Genomic DNA, 21,932 nt, shown 5'->3' on the forward strand with positions numbered 1-21,932 from the left:
ATATATATATATATATATATATATATAACGAAGTGATTTGTAGCTAATATAAATTTTTTTAGGCACTTATTTAACCGGTTTATAAGTTTATTAATATTATCATATTTATTTAATCTTTGAAAATACAAGACATTAAATTTAACTAAAAACTTGAAGCCGTCATTGACTTAAAAAATTATTTAACCTACAAAAAAAAACACGTGTGAAAAATATTATGAGCATGTTGTTTTATAATATTTTATATTTATTAACTAATTTAACAACTGTTGTAAAAAAAACTAATTTAACAATTAATTTTACCAAAAACTTTTATTCAATAAGTTGACTTAATAACTTTTAGTTAATAATTTAAATCTAAAATCCTGAGTTTTGAAAATCGGCTCAAACCGGCCAGTCGAATTGATTGAATTGGAAGTCGATGGTTAGTCGATCCGCACCTTGAGTTAGATCAGTTATGTATTCAACTCATTTCAAATCGGAATGAACTGGTCAATTTTTCGATTCGACTAATGAACTGGTAGGTCTAATCAGTTCAACCACAAAAATATTTTTTGTCACTTTTAAAAAGAGATTCAAAGGAAAACACAACATGAGAATTGAATCCTACTTATCAAAGAGTAAAGAATTTTATCAAACATAATAATGACCATTTATTCTAATGTATTTGTTTAACTTAAATAACTTTTATAGTATATTATTAATTTTAAATTATATATTTAATAATATAGTATCTATATAGATATTACATATATTATTGAAATTTATAAATATAAAATATATTTAACATGAATATTTTTAAAAAAATTAATAAAAATTAGGTCATGCACTGATCTACCGATTCAACCTTCGATCCACTAATCCAGTACCCTAACCAGTTTCATGATTGGTCTGATTTTTAAAACTGTTAAAATCTATATTTTTTGTTTTCAGGTAGCTAAATTTTTATTTTTTAACTAACTTATACGTAATTTGTGTCAAATAAAACCTCAAGAAAATTATTAATAATGAAATTTATCATTTTTTAACCAAAATACTCTTATTAAGAGTTAAAATTTAATTATCAATTGATTAAGTATTTAGATTACAATCAATAAATATAGAAATTATTGAAAAAAAATAGCGTTTTTAAATTATAAACTTAAATATGTTTTTAGTCCCTCAAATTTAAGACATTTATTTTTGATCCATCAAATTTAAAACTGTTATTTTTAATCATATAATTTTCAAAAATATTATTTTAGTCTTTTAGATCACCAATAACATATCTAAAAGTGACTACTTGAGATGGTTATGTAATATCAACTAAATTTAATGTAATATTTTTATTAACAGAGACACTAATAGATAGATGTTATGTAATAATGTTTGATAAATTTCTTAACAAAATTTGAATATAATAGCTAAAATAAAATTTTTTAAAATTAAAGGGACTAAAAATAATAATTTTAAATTTTAGGGACCTAAAACAAATTTAAGAGAGGGGAAAAAAATATTGAAGCCTTTTCTAAAATAACTAATTTGATACGAAATAATATATCAAATAAAAAAAAATTAGAGAGTTTTGCTTTCTCACCCCGCCTTGGGTAAGAAAAATAAAGAGAAAAAGAAGCTTAAGAAACGCAAAGTGCTTCAGAAAAAGCAGACAGGACACCTCAGGAATCAAGGTGATTTTGTCACAATTCTTTGGATAATTTAATTTGTAACGCAACAAATGAAAAGAGGGATTTCTTTACAAACATTAAGAATTAATAAATTACCATCCACCACTGATACATCACATTATCGCTTTAAAAACATTCAGAAGAATTAATGAATTATCATCCAACACCACGTACAGATGGATTCAAGGACACGTAAATCTAGCTGGCTAGCTAACTAAAAAGCAGCTGAAATTAAAGTGGACATTGACGTGCAAAATGTTCCTTATTATTTTCTGCAGCAAATGAAATTTCTGAACAATTTTCTTCCACGTCATGTCAGGGAAAGAAGAACAACAATAATGCTATGCTGTCCCAATAAAATATTAATCAAAATTACTACAGTTTACCCATCTAAATCGGTGATGAAATTCACATCAATGTATAAACTATAAAGCGTCATCAGGAGAATTTATTTTAAGTACAACAAGAGGATATGAAACTTCAATGGTACAGAAATTCCCTAGTTCTAGATTAGTAGTCATTGTCCCAAGATTTTATACACACATGCCATTTCATTTCATTGTCACAAGAGTCAAAATAGTTTGACATAAGCTACCCAATACAACAAGTGCTAGCTGTATGCTAGTTCAACAATCGACAGCAAAAACGCAAATGCAAACACCTGAAATGATTTTCAAATCTTTTTTTCCGCGTTGGTGGACAAGTTATTCTTTTCTCATTTCATGTTCATAATAATGTCTAAATGATCCCCTTAATGAGATATATTCTATCGAAAATTAATTAATCACTCAACACTGGACCTCTTAAACATGCACACAACTTTTGGAAGGCACAGCCCCACTCAGAGAAATTAGCGTACAATATTGACAAATAAGAGCAGCACCTTACCTACTAATGGAAAGAGTCATTGACCCCATCACGCTTCGATTATGACAAGGGCACATGGTCCCTTTGTTTCAATAAAACAAACACGTTACCTGTAGCAAGTGTAGAGACACAGGTGCATCTATCTCATCTACCGGAGGATATTCTTTCCAAAACTAAAGGCAGATAAACAAACAAATTAACAAGAGAAGAAGAAAGCAAAGTAAAAAATAAAAATGATGGAAGTCCCTCTTAGTAGAGACAAGTAATAAGTGGGATTCTCTTAGCTATGCATGCTCACCACAAAAAAGATACGTCACATAACACAATCTCTCAAGCTAAGCTACCTTCTTTTTCTCCACCTTTTTCACTTTAATAAACTTTTTGTATATACATTTACATTCCAAAACTCGAGTGGCACGTGCTATGCAACTCAGTCGAGTCCATGACTCGGGTGAATATCTTTGAGAAGGCCCAAAACCTGTTGCATGGTGGGCCTCTTCCCCGGGGACTCGGCCGTACACAAATAAGCGACTCGGAGGCTCTCCACCATCTCACTCTCCGAGTCACCGCCGCCGAGGGTGAGCCTCTCATCCAACGCCCTCACCCCGTGCCCCTCCCTCACCACCTTCCTCACCCAAACCACCGTCTCCGCCGTGCCGGCCCTCCCCGTCAGCAGCTCCATCAGCACCACCCCGAAGCAGTAAACGTCCGTCTCCGTGCTGCAGCTGGCGCCACCACTCTCTCGCCCCAGCCTCCGAAACCCGAAGTCCGCGATTCTCGGCTCGAAGTCGTCGCCCAGAAGCACGTTCGACGTGACCAGATGGCCGTGCACGACGGGCCTCGACCCAGCGTGGTGGAGAAACGCCAACCCACGCGCCACCCCGACGGCAATACGGTGGCGTATCGGCCACCCCATCTTCTCCCGTGAAACGCCACCGTTTTGAATAATCTCCCACGTGTCACCACTCCAATCCTCGACGTTAGTCTCCCCCGTTGGTAGCTCATGCAGCCACCTGCCTAAATCCCCGTTTGACATAAACTCGTACAACACCAGCTTCTCCTTCCCTGATAATGTTCAAAATTCAAATCGTAATCATTGCGATTTGGGAGTGCTAGATTTAGGTCAAAATGAAAATGGTTACATAATAGAGTGCAAAAATAATTTAAAACCCGTGAAAGGCATTTAATGAGAGTAGGGTAAGTCAAAGTACACTGATGGCGCAGTTAAAAATCAGAATTTTGGAACGATATGAAAAAATTGGTAAAAATAAATAAAGTTGTTACCTGCAATGCAGTAACCCGAGAGGGGCAAGAGATTGGGGTGTTTGAGTTGAGAAAGGTGAAGGAAGTGAGCGACAGCGTCATGATGATGGACCTCTCTGGCGTTTTCGAGGACCTTGATTGCCACGTGGATGTCTCCGGGTAAGACAGCGCGATAAACGGGCCCACACCTTCCCTCAGCCAGGAGAGAGTCTTTGCCGAAGTGTGACGTGGCAGCGATGAGGTCCACGAAGCTGAGGTTCATCAGCGGCTTCTCCAACATCACCACGGCGGCGGAAGACGGTTCTTTCAGGTCCGCCACCCACGACGTCCCCGACTCTGTTTCAAACGCAAAAGGTCCTGATTTCTCCATCTTCATGCTCACTGGGACCGGCTTCGATATCGCCCACTTGTTCCTCTTCGCCAATTGCCTCTTCCTTCTGCAACACCACACCGCGCACGTGCACAACACGACAACCACTAGTGCCGAGGAACAGGACAAGGCAACAATCATGATTCTGGTTTTCTGTTTTGACTTTTGTTTCACCTCGTGAATGGGGTGGGGCTCTTCGTGTGAACTTGAACTTGAGCTTGAACTTAGCTTTGCTGTTTTGGATGCGTTGTAGTTGAAGTTGTGGCCGGCGTGAATGAACGCGGATTTCCCGAATTTCTTGAACCTGTCTAGCGTAGTGGATGCTTTGAAGTTGTTGCGGGAGATGTTGAGGAACTTGATGGCGTTCAGGGGAGGGAAGTCGGAGGGGAAGCTACCGTTTAAGGTGTTGTTGGATAGGTCCAAGAAGGAGAGTGAGGTGAGGGAAGAAATGGGTTTTACGTTTCCTTTGATGTTGCAGTTGGAGAGGTCGAGGTGGTGTAGATGGGTGAGGTTTTGGAAGCCGGAAGGCATGGTTCCGAGGTTGTTGTGCGAAAGGTCGAGGCTTTTAAGGTTTGAGAAAGCGGAGAGGTGAAGCTGGTTGGTGAACCTGTTGTGGGAGAGGTTTAGCGTTTGCAGTGATGAAAAGAAACCGTTTTGAGAAGTGGGGTTGATGCTCCCTCCCAACCTGTTGTTGGAAAGGTTCACTGTTACTAAGGTTGAGCTTGTCCAAAACCAGTTTGGAACCTGGCCTTGAAGAAAATTCCCAGACAGATCCAGAACCTGTAACATGGACATGTTCCTCAGATACTTCCACGAGATGCTTCCACTTAGGTTTTTGGATGAGAGATTTATCCCCTCAATCTCAGCATTATTAGAACACTTAAAAATGGAACCTTTGGAAGCGTTGAATCCAGACACGGATTGGAAGGCCTTTGACACAAGCCCCTGGTCTTCGTTTTTGCATGAAGATTCAACGAGAACAAGCAGCGAGAGGAGAATCAAGAAGAATGTGCGAAAGGGCTTCATTTTCTTAGCTCCACCGTCTCAATCTCGTGTCTATTATACCCCGACGACGATGATGCCTCCTTCGTATGAAAGAAAGACAAAAAAAAAAGGAAAAAAAGTGAAAAAGGGGCTATAGTTGTTGGGTTAGTGGGATAGTTCGAGGTTATAGTAGTGAAGTGGGAAGCAACGGCGTCGTGAGTTTTGACGGACCAGTTAACGGCATGTGAGCGTCGTTATGGCTGGTGAAGGAAAAATTTAATGGGTGTTGACTGTTGAACATTATGAACTCAAAATCTCACAGGTTTAATGGGAGTTGTACAGGTCACTTTTCAAATGTTTATTCTGTGACGTTATTGCCCACGGTAAATTTGTGAAATTTACGGTGGCCAATGCAATGCTAAGGAAACTAACGACTGTGTTTGTATATTATATGGGGGGCATGAGGCGGGAACAATGACTCTGTTAGAATAGAATATCTATAAACACAATATATATCATAGTCCTTAATTCAAATAGATTTGAGGGTGACTGAAAGGGATGGGGTCCCAGTTATTTAATTTGGGAATCAGAGGGTTAGAGAGATGAACAGAGGAGATGATGTAATGCTAAAGTTGTTCGACGGGCAAGCAATAAATTATCCAATCCCAGACCGCAATTGACAATATCTTGTGCTTCTACCAACTGTTTCAAATACCATCTATAACAAAATGGTTATTTGACTTGAGTATCAATTTATTTATTTTTGTCTATACCACAAGTTAACAAACATGCACCTAATTAACTTGGGTAAATTTTTAAAAACTTCATGCTTAAATTTCGTTTTCAATTTTCAATGTTCATTTAATTATATTTTACTATATATTTTGAATATAAAATTTCGTGTATTAGTTATGTATCTATCTAATAACCTTTTTTGTGATTGACCATGATCCAAAAATACTTGAAGGGAAATTTGTTATGTTACATACCAGCACACAATAAGAGCTAGTTTAGATGGATAAAGAAGAGAAGGATATGCCGTAGTTTAAGTTGTAAGTTAGTAATTACTAGTTGACATACAAAGTCTAGAGAAGGATTTGAACAGTTTTAACTACTTTCCCATGCATTCATAGAAGAAAAAACTATTTTTGTATGCCTGCTTCTATTTGCATAAAATACTATTCATTCAATTAATTTTGTTTTGTTAGATGTTTACTTGGCTGACTTTTTCCTTTTCTTTTCTTCTGAAAGTTGTTTACTTGGCCATTGCAATGTGTTGCAAATTGACTACTCAGATTTAGCAAAGTTTTCAGGGTGCAGACTTCAAGGGGTGAGCTACAATCCTTTTTTGTCTTAAAAAAAGTTGTTCTGATGGCAGAGTCAGAAGAAATGTAATTCGTTTTCATTCTATTTATGTTTTTCTTACAAAAATTCCTTGTTCAGCAAATACTCAAGATTCAACAAGAGCGAAGTCTTCTGTCCCGAGGGTCATGATGTGGTTGCCTTTCTACTAAGAATTTGACAAAGTGGTCCTTGGATTAGTGATGGGAGAAGAAAATAGAATAATGAATAGAGGACAATTATAGTTTGTTTGCAGCTATATTACAGTCAAGAGTGATTCATTTTCCTTTTGACTAAGCTAGTTTTGCTGGTTTAAACCATGCCTAATCGATTGATTGTCATAGCTATAAGACAAAAACAAATAGGAAACGGTGCAAAATAGGATTGAGCCAAGCACAGTTCGGGACATTCCTATCCATCATCTAATTACTTGTTTGAAGAAAAACAAATCACATGCAAATTAATAAGACCTTGTCTCACTAATGCCCAGTCTCCCGCTCACTTCTCATAGGTCAACAAGGTTGTTTTTTTATGCCTCCCTTGATGGGTAGACATTACCTATATAATTTATTTGCACATGTTATTTGCAGAAACAAATGTGTCCGCAAGTAAGAAAAAAGCAAAAGGCACCCACCCAAATTTAATTCCAAACTTCCCACCCTATCTCCTGAAGGAAAAAATAAATAAAAACAGCAATTTGACCTAAGCTTATTAGATCCATAGGATGAGCAATATTTAGTGACATCTTTTCTACTCAATTTTATGATACACACAAGTTTTCTGTTCAATTAACTGTGATGGTAAATTTTCAACATATAAAATAAAATAGAAAGCAAAACAAAAAGTTATCTTCGACAGAGCGATAGACAAAGACAAAGGTTAAATTAATTTTTTAGGACCACCTTCCAGACGAACTTATCCAAATGTTTAAATTCCTCTCCGTTTAAAATTAAACCCTCCTCAGTTGGAAATTGGAACCACAAAATGACGCAGATTTTAAGAATTCATACCCTCCTCTTCATTTTTATAAATTTTGGAACAAAAAGTTAAAAGGGATTAAAGATGCGTAATACAGAGAATTTTTGACGTAAATAATTTTTTTTTTAAATTACAAAAATAACATCTATTACACTTTATTTACAGAAATAGCACTGATTACTGTTCATGCTCAGAATTTGGTTCTCCAAGAATCGAATTCTGAGTTGTTTTAATTTTTTTTTTTTTTTAGTTTGTGGCCCATTTTGGATGAATGTTGGGAGTGTAACAGATGTTATTTTTGTAATTTTTAAAAAAAAAATTCTATTTACGTAAAAAATTCTAATACAGATTATACATGGAATGAATAGAAATTAGAAAGTATTCCCTATCGCAAAATGACAAATTACATGCCCGTGATCCACCTGTAAAACTAAGACAAACCAAAAGAGGTAAAGCAGTTGAAAAATGCATTGTGGTGGATTTGGAAGTTGGCAAGTAGCTTACTCCACAAATTCCAGATGCTAGTGGTTATCTCACCTCACCTGCTCTAGCATGTGGTTTTTGGCGTTTTCTCTTTTGCCGTTATATGCATATTAATTTTATTTTGTTAACTAATAAAGTGTTAAGTGGAGAGTATCGCCTAATACACAACCATCCAAACCAGAATTCCAAGAGAATGACAGCTCAGACTGAGGATATATATAATATTGAACTAAGAGACTCAGATTTCATTTGGGGTCACTATAAAATAATGAACAGCTTACACTCCTACCTGAAAGCTGCATTCACCACTGAGGGTTTCACTTGTGTTGTATGAATGTGAAAACTATTTTACTTGTGTTTTGCCCCCTCAACTAAAATTTAATTTAGTAAGGTATCATTTCAATTAATATTGATATATTCTTTCACTCATCACTTGAATATTTTGAAGAATTCTGAACTGTTTCATTTGAATTAGATAGATGAGTTTTTTTTTAAATAAAAAAAATAGATTTTTTGCCCCCTCAACTAAAATTTAATTTAGTAAGGTATCATTTCAATTAATATTGATATATTCTTTCACTCATCACTTGAATATTTTGAAGAATTCTGAACTGTTTCATTTGAATTAGATAGATGAGTTTTTTTTTAAATAAAAAAAAAAATAGATTTTCCCATCATGGGGATAAGAAAAGCTCTCGCTAGCCACCCGTATGATATTTTGAGGTAAGATTTTGTAATGAAGTTTTTCCTTTTTTGTTATGAAGTTGTTACAGTGCAGAAAAATAAAAACACATGAAAAAATGTACACCAATTATTTCACACTGCACTAATTTAACAATAAAATCGAAGAAAAACAGGTTGTGAAGTATAACAGCATCCTAACTGTACAACCGCCTTGAAATCCTAACATCTTGATCCATTCAAAAACAGATTAAACTTGAGGTTTTGTGTCTTCTTCATCATCTTCTATCCTTGGAGCCAAATAGAAACGAACATAACCCGTCTCAACAATTTTTTACTCAACCATTACCAGCAACTCATTTGACAGACTAATCGTAACTGTATTAGACAATGGTGTTGCCTTGGTGAAAGAGTTCATGTATCACAGTGCAAACGTCAAGGACACAGGCTCATTTATCTCAATCACAGTAGCTTCCTTAGACTGCAACATTAACCCACAAATACAAATTAGTAAAAATTGGGCGACACTGCTTTATTACATCTAACAAAATACAGAACAAAAATATGTACAGTGAAGTAGTAAGTTAAACCCAACTCATTGGTGACAGAACGAGAACTATTAAGTTAAAAAGCATGTACAAATGTACAGTTTCTCACCATCTCCACAGAAGTATATCCAATATCTCCTTTGGTGGAAAACTTCACCCGCTTTAGCCACCGAAATGACAACTTCACCATACACCACAAACAAACTCCTCAAACTAAGAATCAAAACTAATTACCGGTGTCACCAATGCTACTGAGATTTCAAACTCAGAAGATGACATCTTAACAATAAGAGTGTGTAAAAGATCCAAATTGATCTGAACTGATTCATAACCTATCCAATCCGTATTGAAAAATTCAATCCATTTTAAAAAAAATTTGAACTGACCCACTTTATAAATTTGGTTTAGTTATCCGATCTATTTTTACAAAGTAGATCAATTTGGCTCGATTTGAATTTTTGAAAAAATCAATTCATATATAAGTAAAAAATAGATAACTCCATCGTATCGTACCGATTCAATTTCAAAAAAATCAATTCATATTTTTTTTAAAATTAAACTGATCCATTTTATAAAAACGAATCGATTAATCAATTCACTTTTATAAAATAATTTGGTTTGATTTAGTTTAAATTTTTCAAAAAAACCAATTCATGAACATCCCAACTTAACGATGGCACGATACTCTACCTCTGGAATCCCGAGATGCTCACTATCTATGTTCATCAGCTCCATTTTAAAATAAGAAATAATAACTTGCTTGCGCTGTAAGAAAAAACCCCCCAAAATAACAGTGAAACCAAAATTCTTAAAATGGTAATATTTTCTAAATAATGTGCAAAAACTTCATTAATATTTTTTTTATATCTTTCATTTTTTGTCAAATCATATTAACCATCACATCAACATTTCAATCCTTTTTTTCCTAGTAAAATGTGTTAATAACTCATTTTCTTTATGTAAAATTTCAATAGATTTCATAATTTAAACCCTACTGATAAATGTATCAAACACACATCTTCAATATGTAAAACCAAACGCCAAAACCCTAAAAATTAGGCAATCCAACCAAATAACCTCCATTAAAACCTATAAACATTACTGCTTTTACAAAATCCGTTCTCCTTTGGAAAACCCTAAAATCTCAAAGGCAAGTAGCATTTCTGTCACGGAAAATTAAGAAATATCTTCTTCCAAATAGCAATTGAAAATCAAACATAAGAATAATCAAGACACGAATCATTAAAAAAAAATCGCATAAATCCTAAAATATCAAACTAGGTTAAAAATTCCAAAAACAGAAGAAATCATGAAGAAAGCGGAACTTACAAGGGCTTTCAAACATAAAAGGACGGTATCCCCGCTGCCGTCAACTTTAATAGTGATGATATGATTGTTGTCAGCGCACTTGAGCATCTTTGCCCATGGGGATCGCCACGTGGCTGGAGTCCATGGCCTGAAAGGGGAAGCCGGTGGAGGAATAATCGAAGTTGGCGTTGTTGACGCACGACACGGAGTTCCAACATCGCCAATCAAGAGTGTGGTTGGATCAGGGTTAGAATTTTGCGCAGGTTTGAACTTTGAACTTTGGAAATGAAATTTGAAAAAGGTGCTTTTATAGGAGAAGGCTCTTGAAATTGGCGGGATTAGAGGAAATAATTCATATCCCGCCGCAACATAATACATTTTTTAATCTTTTATATATTTATTTTTAAATACATTTTTTAGAAAAAATTATACTTTTAAAAAACATTTTCTCTAAGATAAAAAAATACATTTTTAAAAACTACAATCCACAATAAAAATAAATTTACTCTTATAAAAAAATAATTTTTTAAAGTATATTTTATTATTTTTAAAAATACCTTTTAGAATATAAAAATGTACTTTTCAGAAGATAATTATTTATCTGTTTGAAAAGGTAATTTTTTAAAATAAATTTTTTAACTTAAAAAAATTAATTTCAGAAAAACAAAAAATATATTTATGAAAAAAACTTTCTAAAATAAAAATATTTTTACTCTTTAAGAAAGTATTTTTTTAAATTTATTTTAAAAATTATAAAAACATAATTTCAAAATAATAATGATAAAAAAATTATTTTTTAATCAATAATTCATTGTAAAATTAATATGTTATACGTTTGAAAATTATATTTTTATAAAATTTACAACCCTGTAATTAATATATATATATATATATATATATATATATATATAATATTAAAGATAGAGTGTAAAAATAGAGTTTAAAAAATATTGAAATTAAGAGTGTAAATAAATTGGTTTTAAAATTAATAAAGATGAATCAATAAGTGTTTTATTTGTTAGAGAAAAAAAAAGAAATAAAATATTAAAAAGAAAATGGGAGGCATATAAAGAGGGATACAGTAGGAAAAGAAAATGAGTGAAATAAGAGACGTGAATGAAAAATATTTTTTAAAAACAAAATAAATTAAAAGTGAATTTAAGAATTTTTTTTTTTTAAAAAGAAGGATGGGCTTATCTATTAGGAAGAGGAGATATATATAATATTTGCTTTAAATTTGATTTTAAAAATGTGTGTTATAAAGGAATGAAAAAATAGAAGTTTAAATATGATTTTAATTCTTGAAAAATGTACAAGTTTTGATTTTGAGATATTGAAAAAAATATATTATTTTTTATTCTTTAAAATTATAAATGTTATTTTTAGTCTCTATTATATTATTATTTTTTAACTATTTTTTTTATTAAAAGGCTGTGTTATTTACCATTGTTAATGATATTATGTTGAGTTATCTAAAAAAAGTTTATAAATTTTTTAAATAAATGTTATTTATTTATCCAAAATTCATCATTATAAATAAAAAAGATTTTTTTTTATAAATATTGGAACCAAAATTTGTTCTTGTTATAAGGACCAAAAATATTTTACAAACACCAAAAATAGTGTTCCCAATTAAGGATGAAAAAAAATATATATATATATATATATATATATATATATATACATAATATTATAAAAAAATCATAATCTATTTATTTTATAGGACTAAAACATGTTTAAGCCAAAAAGAAAATTAAGATAAAATATATGGTCAAATAAAAGTATAATAACTAAACCAATAGTAAAGATTGAAATAATATGTAAAATACAGACTCTTATGTTCAAATTTTAATATTATCATTATAATTTTTATAAATAAAAAATATAATAACTTTTAAAAATTATCTCAATGAAATCATGTTATTCATTTGTGTTAAATAAATAAAACAGTTATTTTACGTATTATATAGACTAAAATACTAATATAATATTATTTGTTCGTGAGTTAAATATACTTTTAAATTTAAAAAAAAAACAAATTTTTAATATTTTATATTTTAAAAATATTAATTACTAGTTTAAAAACCTAAATTTTTTGTCACGTATTTGATAAAACAAATACTATTTTCGTTTTTAGTTATAAGACTTTTCCTTTACACCAATTATAAGACTTATGATTCGAATTATAATAATAGTTTTCTTTTTTATATAAAACTCATTATGTACAACTTTATGTATTAATTATTTTTAAATTAAAATAACATTAATTAAAAGAAATAAGTGAGATGTTTAATAGTTAGAAGAAAAAAAAAAAGATGAATATTAATTATATTAAAATAGCAATATATTATTTTCACATTCTCATTTTTCCCGTAACTCAAACCAAATAGAGGATGAATGTGATCTGAGAATTAAGTGATATCATGTTTTTGGTATGATTGTTAATTTGATCTGAAGATAAAATCGTCAAACCGTTACTTATCTTTATAGTTTTAAGAGTTTTTCTATCTCTTAAAAAATATTGAAAATTTCTTGGTCTGTGATTGTTATTCTTTTTGTTTTTGTTTTCTTTTGGGTCCAATAAAATGTTGGATTTTAGAAAGAGACTAGACATCCACTTAATAACTGCCTAACTATTTAATTGGGCCAATCGTAGCTTACGATCTTTTAATGGATCCAAGAAACAAATGGCCACGGTCTTTACCTTAATGGGCCACATATGGTTTTTTTTTTGGAGTTCAACTAAACTAAATGTATTTGATTTAAAGGAGATGGTTCGAATCTTTTAAAGCATCGTATCACGCTCATATTTCCTTTCTGCCTCAAACTCACTTTAGTTTTCCTTGAAAAATAAAGGTTAAGTTACACATTTAACTTCTTTATTTTGTTAATTTATAATTTTAATTTTTTTTTAAAATAAAGATATTTAATCTTTCTATTTTTAAAAATACCAAATTTTGGTCTTATAATTCTAATTTCCCAAATTTGCTAAAATTATTAAAATGATATTTCGATTAATTAAAGAGATTTTTATAAAATATTTTAAATATTTTTAATAATTATGAGTGTTTTATTAATAAAGAAGATTTGTGAATCTTCTTTATTATAGAAAGTATTTGGAGAAAATATATGTTTTAATTATTTATGTAATTAAATGTATTTTGAAAAATATATATTTTATGATAATTATTTATATACTTAATTTTATTTATAATAGAGTTTGGAGAAATATGTTTATTTGATGTACTATTTTATTTATAAGGTTTAATATTTGAGGGAAAGGAAAAAAAATTATGATTAAAATTTTTTACTAAAAGGTCAAATAAAGGTTAAGTTTTATAAAAAGAGTTATAAAAATTTTCTTTTTCACACTTCTCATTTTTATCTTTTACGCTTTGAAAAAAACAAAAAGAAGAACCCGAGTTCATGGGAGATTATATCGAATTGAGGTAAGAGGGATGAATAATTTCGCTCTGAACGTGAGATGATTATTTGGTAGTAAAATTGACACTCAATCTCTTCTCTATTGTATTTGTTGTATGAAAGAGAAAATCTTAAATTGTGACTTATGTTGTGATTTCGTTTTCCTTAGTGCTCTTTTGAATGTATTGAATATATGTGTACGACTAATTTCGCTTATCAAACTAATGTTGTGAATTTTGTATTGTTCATGGGTTTTCGCAAGAACCCTAAAGGAATGCATTTTGGATGATTGTATGAGGAAATATTATAAGTATGTAATTGATATTGGTTTTGAGTAATTAATGGTATAATAGAGTAGTATTAAGTTCGAATCATGATTTTTATCTATTCGCATGGAGTTTTAGGGGTTTTGAATTCATATTGTGCAGTTTTCGCGCGGTCTATAAATTCCTCATGAATTGGTATCGCATTAGGTGTCTAGTGGGCCACAGTAGGGGCTATTTGATGTTATTTTTGCGAGGCTTCATGTTGAGCATGACATCAGTCATGTCGAACGCAGGTTCAACATAATGGTTTTTATCCTCTCTACGTCAGGCGCAAAAATTGTTATGTTGGGCATGATAACATCATAATTATATTTTATGGTCTTCATATGAATTGTAACTATAGATGTTAGATTTCCAATGTTGTTGAAATTACGTAAAAAGGAGATCTAAAACTCAAGTTATGAGTGAGCGAAAGTCTAATTTAGGCTAAAACATTAAGATTTTGTAATTTTTAAAAATAATAGATGGTAAAACTAACTTTTGAGGTCACCACAAAAAAAATTAATTTCTCCAAAATATAAAATTATCTTATACAAATAAAATTTGGATAAACTAACGTTACGCCAAAATTATTTATAGATGACACTTATTTTACAAATAGAAAACACTTAAAAAAAATTACTCTTTATTAAAACGCTATCTATTAATAGTGTTAATAAAAAAAATTGTCTAATGACCTGAAGATAAAAAGTGTTATTTGCATACCTACATCTAGAGAGCACCTCCTATAACAAGTGCTTTCTATTTTATATTTTATAATACATGAATGACGCTTCATAAAAGAAGCACTTTCTATATTCTAATGCATATATATAACACTTAGATGATGAAATATTATCTTTGTGATTTTTTTTTACTATTTTGATAGAGAAAGCCCCATTAGGTGAAGATGGAGGGCACCTTTGCTTTGCATGAAGATCAAGGCCGATAAAGGGAGGTATTGAAATAGTTGATCTTATTGTTGGACCAAAACAGACTACAAGCTACAACAGCATATCCAATGGCACCTTTACATGTTTGCGCATTAAGAACAGAGTTAATGTCTACCAAAACCACTTGGTCATATATATTTTTTTGTTTTTGCAAATGCCACCATATATTAGTGCGAATAACAATGAATCGGTAAATCCCACCGAGGTCAGCTACGTGATCACATGACACTACTGGGTTCAGTTAAACACCAAATCCTAAAGACATGCAAGGCCATATGTAGAAACATGTATGAGAACTTAAACTACTTTTGTAAGGTTATGCCCTACAAATTATAAATCGCACACTAGATGAGGCCAAATATGAGGTCCCACACACTTCAACTTCCAGCATGAATTTTCCAAACATCGTGTTATAAATAATTACCTTTCTTCCTTGTATCAAGCAAACCTATGAGCACAGGAAGTAAGCAAGAAAATGAATCTAAGGTGAGAATCTTCGTCTTCTCAACAAGGACACTAACAACATCAGTTTTGAACCAAGATCCAGAAGAAAGAATTTTCGGAACTAAAAATTCAATAACAAACCATAAATAACTTGTTAAAGTCTTTTAATACAGAATAAACAGAGAGGCAACTAGTGACATGACACATGGACACTTAATAAAAACAACGCACAGATTGGGCAAGCAACTTTCTTAAAGCCCTGATGACAACTTTACTATCGTTCTGCTCCCAAAATTTTTGCAGAACCTGAAAATGCACATTAAAACCAGTCAATAAACAAAATTGTTTCAGTTTATATCATTCTCTTTTTATATCCTTGTTAAGAAAACAAAAACAGAGATACACCTTTACACATTAGAATATAGGCTATAGTCAAACACTGCCAAAAGTTTTATGGCTCAAATTAATTAATACACACTGGAATTACAACTCCTAACACAAGCTTAGCTGAAAAGCAGATGATATTAATATTCGAATAGCTAAACTTACCTATAATTTTGTAAAACTAGAACGAAGATTAATTAATGTCGCACCATGAGTTTGCGTCTGAAGCACCGATACTTCAATTTGCTTCACATATCCGTATCCGATACGTATCCGACACGATACTCTTGGATACTTCACCGATACGTGTCAATGAAGTATCCTAACTTTTGAAAATATTATGAAAATTTTATTCAATCTCGATACTCTCAGATACTTTCACCGATACTTATCGGTGATACATATCGATAAAGTATTCAAATTTTTGAAAAATTATGAAATATCCTTTACAACTAAATAAGATATATAAACATTTTTAATATAGAAATATAGAAATATTGGTCCTTGATAAACTGTAAATGAAAATTGTCTTCTACTTCTACATAGATAATTTTAAGAAAGGAATGAAATTTGATAATATTATTTCCATTTGTAAATAATAAAAAGTAATTTATGATGAAATGGTTTATAATTATTTTTAGTAATGTACAATAAGTATATTTTTAATTTGGATTTGCAAAATAGTAATTATATATTTAATATTTATGAATTTTGATCAAAATTACAAGTACAAAATTATTATGTTGTATGAACATTGATATATATGACAACACATATCTTACAAGTATCGTATCCTATATATTTTAAAATAAGCGTATCGCCGTATAGTGTCAAGTTCAGACCTTCATTTACTTCCCCTTCATTTGCGGAGTTTGAATCCCTTCCAAAAATTTAAGGCTGAACTTTTTGACAATATGTAAAAAAGTGATTGCAACATGGCCCAAAGAACAAGTGTGTGATGGGTGTGAATTACCACATTTTTTCAACACATAGGTTTCATAGTTACAAACCAAAAAACCAGGGAAACCAACACCAAAAGAATAGTGATAAGCAGAACTGCAGAAGGCACAAGGGGGAAGATCTGTTGGTCGACAAAGTGATTCCTTTTCCATGTATTACACTAAAGGAAAAGGGCTTACATACATTTATTTATCTAATCATATTTCTAGTATAAATACCAATTTGAGGTTGGGATATGTAACTCAACTATTCTGAGTAACTTTAACAAATATATTTTTGCATTCCCCTCACTTTGTTTAAAATTGTTGCCTAATCATCCACTTAAGGATACTTGGCACACATGCAAGTGGGTTTTTAAATTGCTTATAACATCCAAGGTAGATTTTTATAGTTATGGAATTGTTGTTTTGCAATGGGATCTAATTTTACATCTATATAGCGAGTGAAAGTGTGATAGGTAAATGTAGAAGATTTTGAAAAAATTTAGGAAATCATGGAATCTATTGCCTAAATGTCCTTAACATAATTGTTATTCATGGTTTTCACTCTAGCCAGAACTCTTTACCCCTAATCTATTACAGGTAAAGGATTAATATGGCCCCTACCTATCTGACCTAATACGTAATTGAGTTATATTAACATTTCCATGTAAAATTGACAACTTTTGTTGAGATTGTCATTTGAACTAGCAATCAAAAATTAGATAGCTTTAAGGATGAATGAAAGGTAAAACAAGAGTTGTAGTTTTTTTTTTAAAAAACTTTGTGAAGCTTGTGAAATAAAAAACATATCACTAGTGGAAAAAGTGGCTTTTACGTCTCCTAAATTACGTCGGAATGGGTAAAGACCGACGTTATAAAAACGCGGTGGAACAACCGTAAATAACAGAAGATAATTTACGTCGGCCTGGTAGGGGTCCGACGTAAATTATCAGTTCTACGTCGGCTCTATACCTGCCCGACGTAGAATTGATAATTTACGTCGGACCACTACCAGGCCGACGTAAATTATCTCCTGGTGCTACAAAACTCCCAATATTCTCATATTCCCGTGCGCGCCTTCTACTCTCATATTGATTCTCATATTCTTGTACGTAAGTTTCGGAGGCCCTTGTTTGGACACATTGCTCTCAGTCTAAGTCCTTGAAGAGTCTGCACTGAGGTAACTTTCATTATCATATTCTTCCCATTATTTTGTTTATTTTTGTGTTTTACGTTCATCTGGAACGGCCCGTTCTGTAAGGAGAACGGCCCGTTCTGCATGGAGAACGGCCCGTTATGCATGGAGAACGGCCCGTTCTGCATGGAGAACGGCCCGTTCTGCTGGAATTTTTGTTCTTGTAATTTGTTGATCTGGAACGGCCCGTTCTAATTTCAGTACGGGCCGTTCCAGATGCATTAAAGAAGAGACTTTTTTAGGCATTGACCTTTAGTTTACCATCCATTTTGTTTGTGTATTATTTGTTTTTTTATTAGTTATTATGTTGCTATATTGTTATTATGTTTTAGGCATTGACCTTTAGTTTACCATCCATTCTGTTTGTGTATTATTTGTTTTTTTATTAGTTATTATGTTGCTATATTGTTATTATGTTTTTTTTTACTTTATTTGTCTATTCAGTTAATTCATTGTTTTAATAATGAGAGTTTAATTTTTTCAGAATTATAGAGGATTCTGGGTCTGGCAGTGGAAGGAGGGAAGGTAGATCTGTCACCTGATTGTCTGGGTTGACAGCTGGGCGCATTGCCAAGGAGAGGACACCGGTTGAGGTAGATCCTCGTTCTGGCAAGGCATCAGGCCCAAATGCTGCCAAGTTTAAGAGCTATTTGGGAGTCCTAGCTCGACGACATGTTTCTATTATCATTCCATCATGGGATGACGTTCAGGAGGTTGACAAGAACCTCATGTGGCAGGATATTCAAGTATATACTTTCACATCCCTTGAATATTATATAACTTAAATACATTATTTATTAATTGTTGTTATTTTCATAGCAAAATTTTGACATTCCCAATACTGAGGTCATGAGGAGGAAGATGTTATCTGCCCTGGCCACCAGGTGGAGAGACTTCAAGACTTTCTTGACACGGGAGTATGTATTTGGAGAGCGACAAAATGAGACTCCCTGTCTAAAGTACCAGATCACTGATGAGGAGTGGATGCAATTTCGTGCCACTCGATTGGACCCTTCGTGGCAGGTTAGTTATTGATAACTCTTACATTGACACAAATACTTAAGGTATATTTTAATTAATCTTATTTTCTTTTTTGTATTATTGCAGGCTAAAAGAATAGCTGTCCAAGAACGACAGGCCAAGAATGATGCACCCAATCTATTGTCAAGAGGGGGATATGAAAGAAAAAAAAGGAAATGAAGAAGGCTAGGGCAGAGGCAGCAGGGGTTGAGTCTGCTGACCGTGTGGAGTCACCTCCCCGCCATGAGATGTGGATAGCAGCCCGGACAAAATCAGAAGGGCAAATGACTTCTGAGTCTGCAAGGGTCGTTGCGGATAAAAGAGTAAGTAAAAATATACAAACTAACACTCTTCATTTCAACTCATTTAATTCATAAGTGTAATTTAGGGTATACTTATTGTTAATATGTTGTAGGAGGGTTTAGTTGAGCAGAGCACCCAGGGCTCATTTGTTTCCGATGGTCGGAATGATATCCTCACAACGGCCATAGGAAGGCCAGAGCACGGAGGCCGTGTGCGTGGTGTTGGTGGTTCTTGGAGCCACCGAGATTTCTTTGGTGCCCGATCATCGAGGAGCACTGTTGACTCTTGCAGTCAAGAGGTTATGCGGAGATTGGAGCAGAGATTGGAGAGGCAGTTTGAAGAGAAACTGAAGAATATTGAAAAACAGTTTGAACAGAAGTTTGAACTTTTGGCTCGTTCTCAGCAACAGACTGCAGTTGCTCATGATGGTGTTCGAGTCAACACTAAAGGGAGTTGTGCTGCTCCAAATCCCTCACCGGATCAGACTCACACTGATGTACCAAACTAGTGTGAGTTATATGTTGAGGATGACCCCCCACGGTTAGTGGCTTTTGGCCGAGTATTTGAGGGTGGCTCAACCATCCATGGTGTCCCTCTACAGCCAGACTGGACACGGGTTGTGGTTGACCAAGTTCAAGATGCTGCTGCTCCAGTGCCTTTGCCCAATACAGAGGTTCAACTAGTGGGGCAGGCAACTGGCACATTCTTAGCTTGGCCAAAACGTTTGGTCATGCCGCTTTCAGCACGGGCAAAGGTAATTATATTATTGCTCTTTTATATTCTTATAATTCTATTATTGTTTAACTAATTTTCATTATTTCTTTAGGATTTTATCAATCGTGGTAAGGAGGTCATGAGAGAACCTCATGTTCATGATGCCAATATCGCAGAAGTTGAGGATGATCCCATATCTAAGCTTCTAATCAAATTACCACGAATAAAGAAGCATCCAATTCAATTGCAGTGGGACATTAGAGTTTTTGGAGTTGATAGCTCTGATGTTCCACTATACATATCTCTGCCTGATGCATTAGAGATTATTGGGGGAAACTGCATGTTAAATATATCTGTCATACAGTTGTGGGCCATGTAAGTCATATTTTCTTTTATGAGTCTAAATTTACAATAATTACATTTAACTTATAATAATTATTTGTGTTAGGTACATGGACAAATTGAGTGTGGAGCAAGCACAAGCAGAAGTATATGGATTTATTGAGCCTCAATCCATCCAAAAATCAGGAAACACTCAGGTCCAGATCCAACAATATATGCAAACATGAATGAGTGACTCAAGAAGACATATATACATGGCTCCATACATTGACGGGTTAGTTTTTTAATTGGTTTTTTAATCATGGTAATTTTTTAACTGATTTGTTTGTCATACAATGTAGGTCTCATTGGCAGTTAATGGTAATCATTCCTAAGGAATATACCGTGGTGTGGTTTTGTTCACTTCATCGAAAACCAAGCCATGAAATTAAAAGCCAATTACATGGGTAACTAAAATTTTTTCATTATGTTTTAAAACTAATTATATATATTGGCTAACATTTGTTTTTATTTCAATTAATTAGAATCGTGTCTGGAGCTAATATATTAAGTGGAAGAGCCAGATCATCAAAGTCATTACATTTCATATACCCTAAGGTTAGCAAATAAATTCATACAATCAATAATATTTAAATTTATTGACTTTGGAATTAATAGTTATTTGTTTCTCATTTTAGTGTAATAAGCAACAAGACTCGTTTGAATGTGGCTATTACATCATGTATTGGATGAAAGCCATAGTTTCTGCGGGTATTATTGATTCTTGGGCGCAGGTAATTCATATCAAAATTTATTTAACTATATTTACCTTTAGAATAATTAACATTGCATATTAATGACACTTAAATTACCCTTTCAGGTCTTTCAAGATCCATCTCCATTGCCCGAAGATGAGTTGCTCAAGATAAGAGAACAATGGACAAATTTTTTTGTAAGTTTAGTTAGTTAGATATTATGTTTATAGTTTGATAGTTAGTTAGATATTATGTTTATAGTTTGATAGTTAGTTAGTTTAGTTAGTTAGATAGCATTGACAAACATGTTTTATAGCTTTTTTAGGATAATAGGATTTACATTGTCATAATTTATGTTTTTTAAGATTTATATATTATTTTCTTTTTGTCATTCAATTTTGAAATACAATTTGAATTTCTATTCTGGACTGCCTGGTTTAGAGTTGGTATTCTGGATTATATTTATATGCAGGTGTTGGGTATATCAATTTACAAACGTTTTTAAAAAAAAAACTCCCACAATTTACGTCGGACATGGCTTTGTCCGACGTAAATTTACGTCGGTCCTCGCAATGATCGACGTAAATTTACGTCGGACAAAGCCATCTCTGACGTAAAATTGTGGCATGATTTTGCCCCATTTTACGTCGGTTTGGAGAAATCCCTGACGTAAATTTACATCGCCTCTAA

The 21,932-nt window shown here is 32.6% G+C and overlaps 2 protein-coding genes across 3 annotated transcripts; one reads left to right on the forward strand and one right to left on the reverse strand.

The window, feature by feature from the left end:
- Positions 1-2,668: 2,668 nt before the first annotated feature.
- On the reverse strand, positions 2,669-5,739 carry MEE62 (Leucine-rich repeat protein kinase family protein). Its single transcript, XM_020376777.3, has 2 exons — positions 3,813-5,739; positions 2,669-3,593 (listed from the first exon to the last, which is right to left on the reverse strand). Exons 1-2 carry the CDS (start codon positions 5,185-5,187, stop codon positions 2,959-2,961), a joined length of 2,010 nt encoding a protein of 669 aa, XP_020232366.1. The 5' UTR covers positions 5,188-5,739; the 3' UTR covers positions 2,669-2,958.
- A 14,418-nt stretch (positions 5,740-20,157) lies between these two features.
- Positions 20,158-21,656, forward strand: LOC145952940 (uncharacterized). Of its 2 annotated transcripts, none has more exons than XM_083066076.1 (5): positions 20,158-20,206; positions 20,279-20,541; positions 20,615-21,105; positions 21,186-21,281; positions 21,368-21,656. In XM_083066076.1, the coding sequence occupies exons 1-3, from the start codon at positions 20,183-20,185 to the stop codon at positions 20,733-20,735; spliced, it is 408 nt and encodes a 135-aa protein (XP_082922202.1). In that variant the 5' UTR covers positions 20,158-20,182; the 3' UTR covers positions 20,736-21,105; positions 21,186-21,281; positions 21,368-21,656. The 2 variants fall into 2 exon arrangements, with proteins under 2 accessions (XP_082922202.1, XP_082922201.1); XM_083066075.1 differs by having other exon boundaries at positions 20,615-20,954; positions 21,033-21,281.
- The last annotated feature ends 276 nt before the right edge of the window (positions 21,657-21,932 follow it).

The sequence above is a fragment of the Cajanus cajan genome, chromosome 1 (assembly GCF_000230855.2).
Source record: "Cajanus cajan strain Asha chromosome 1, NIPB_CcT2T_4, whole genome shotgun sequence".
Classification (NCBI taxonomy): domain Eukaryota; kingdom Viridiplantae; phylum Streptophyta; class Magnoliopsida; order Fabales; family Fabaceae; genus Cajanus; species Cajanus cajan.

Excerpts from the sequence above, each read along its gene's own strand:
- MEE62 (XM_020376777.3), bottom strand. The coding sequence starts at position 5,187 with ATGAAGCCCTTTCGCACATTCTTCTTGATTCTCCTCTCGCTGCTTGTT. Across the intron at positions 3,594-3,812 it reads CTCGGGTTACTGCATTGCAG|GGAAGGAGAAGCTGGTGTTG; the intron begins GTAACAACTTTA and ends GAACATTATCAG.
- LOC145952940 (XM_083066076.1), top strand. The coding sequence starts at position 20,183 with ATGCCGCTTTCAGCACGGGCAAAG. Across the intron at positions 20,207-20,278 it reads CGCTTTCAGCACGGGCAAAG|GATTTTATCAATCGTGGTAA; the intron begins GTAATTATATTA and ends TTATTTCTTTAG. Across the intron at positions 20,542-20,614 it reads GTCATACAGTTGTGGGCCAT|GTACATGGACAAATTGAGTG; the intron begins GTAAGTCATATT and ends TATTTGTGTTAG.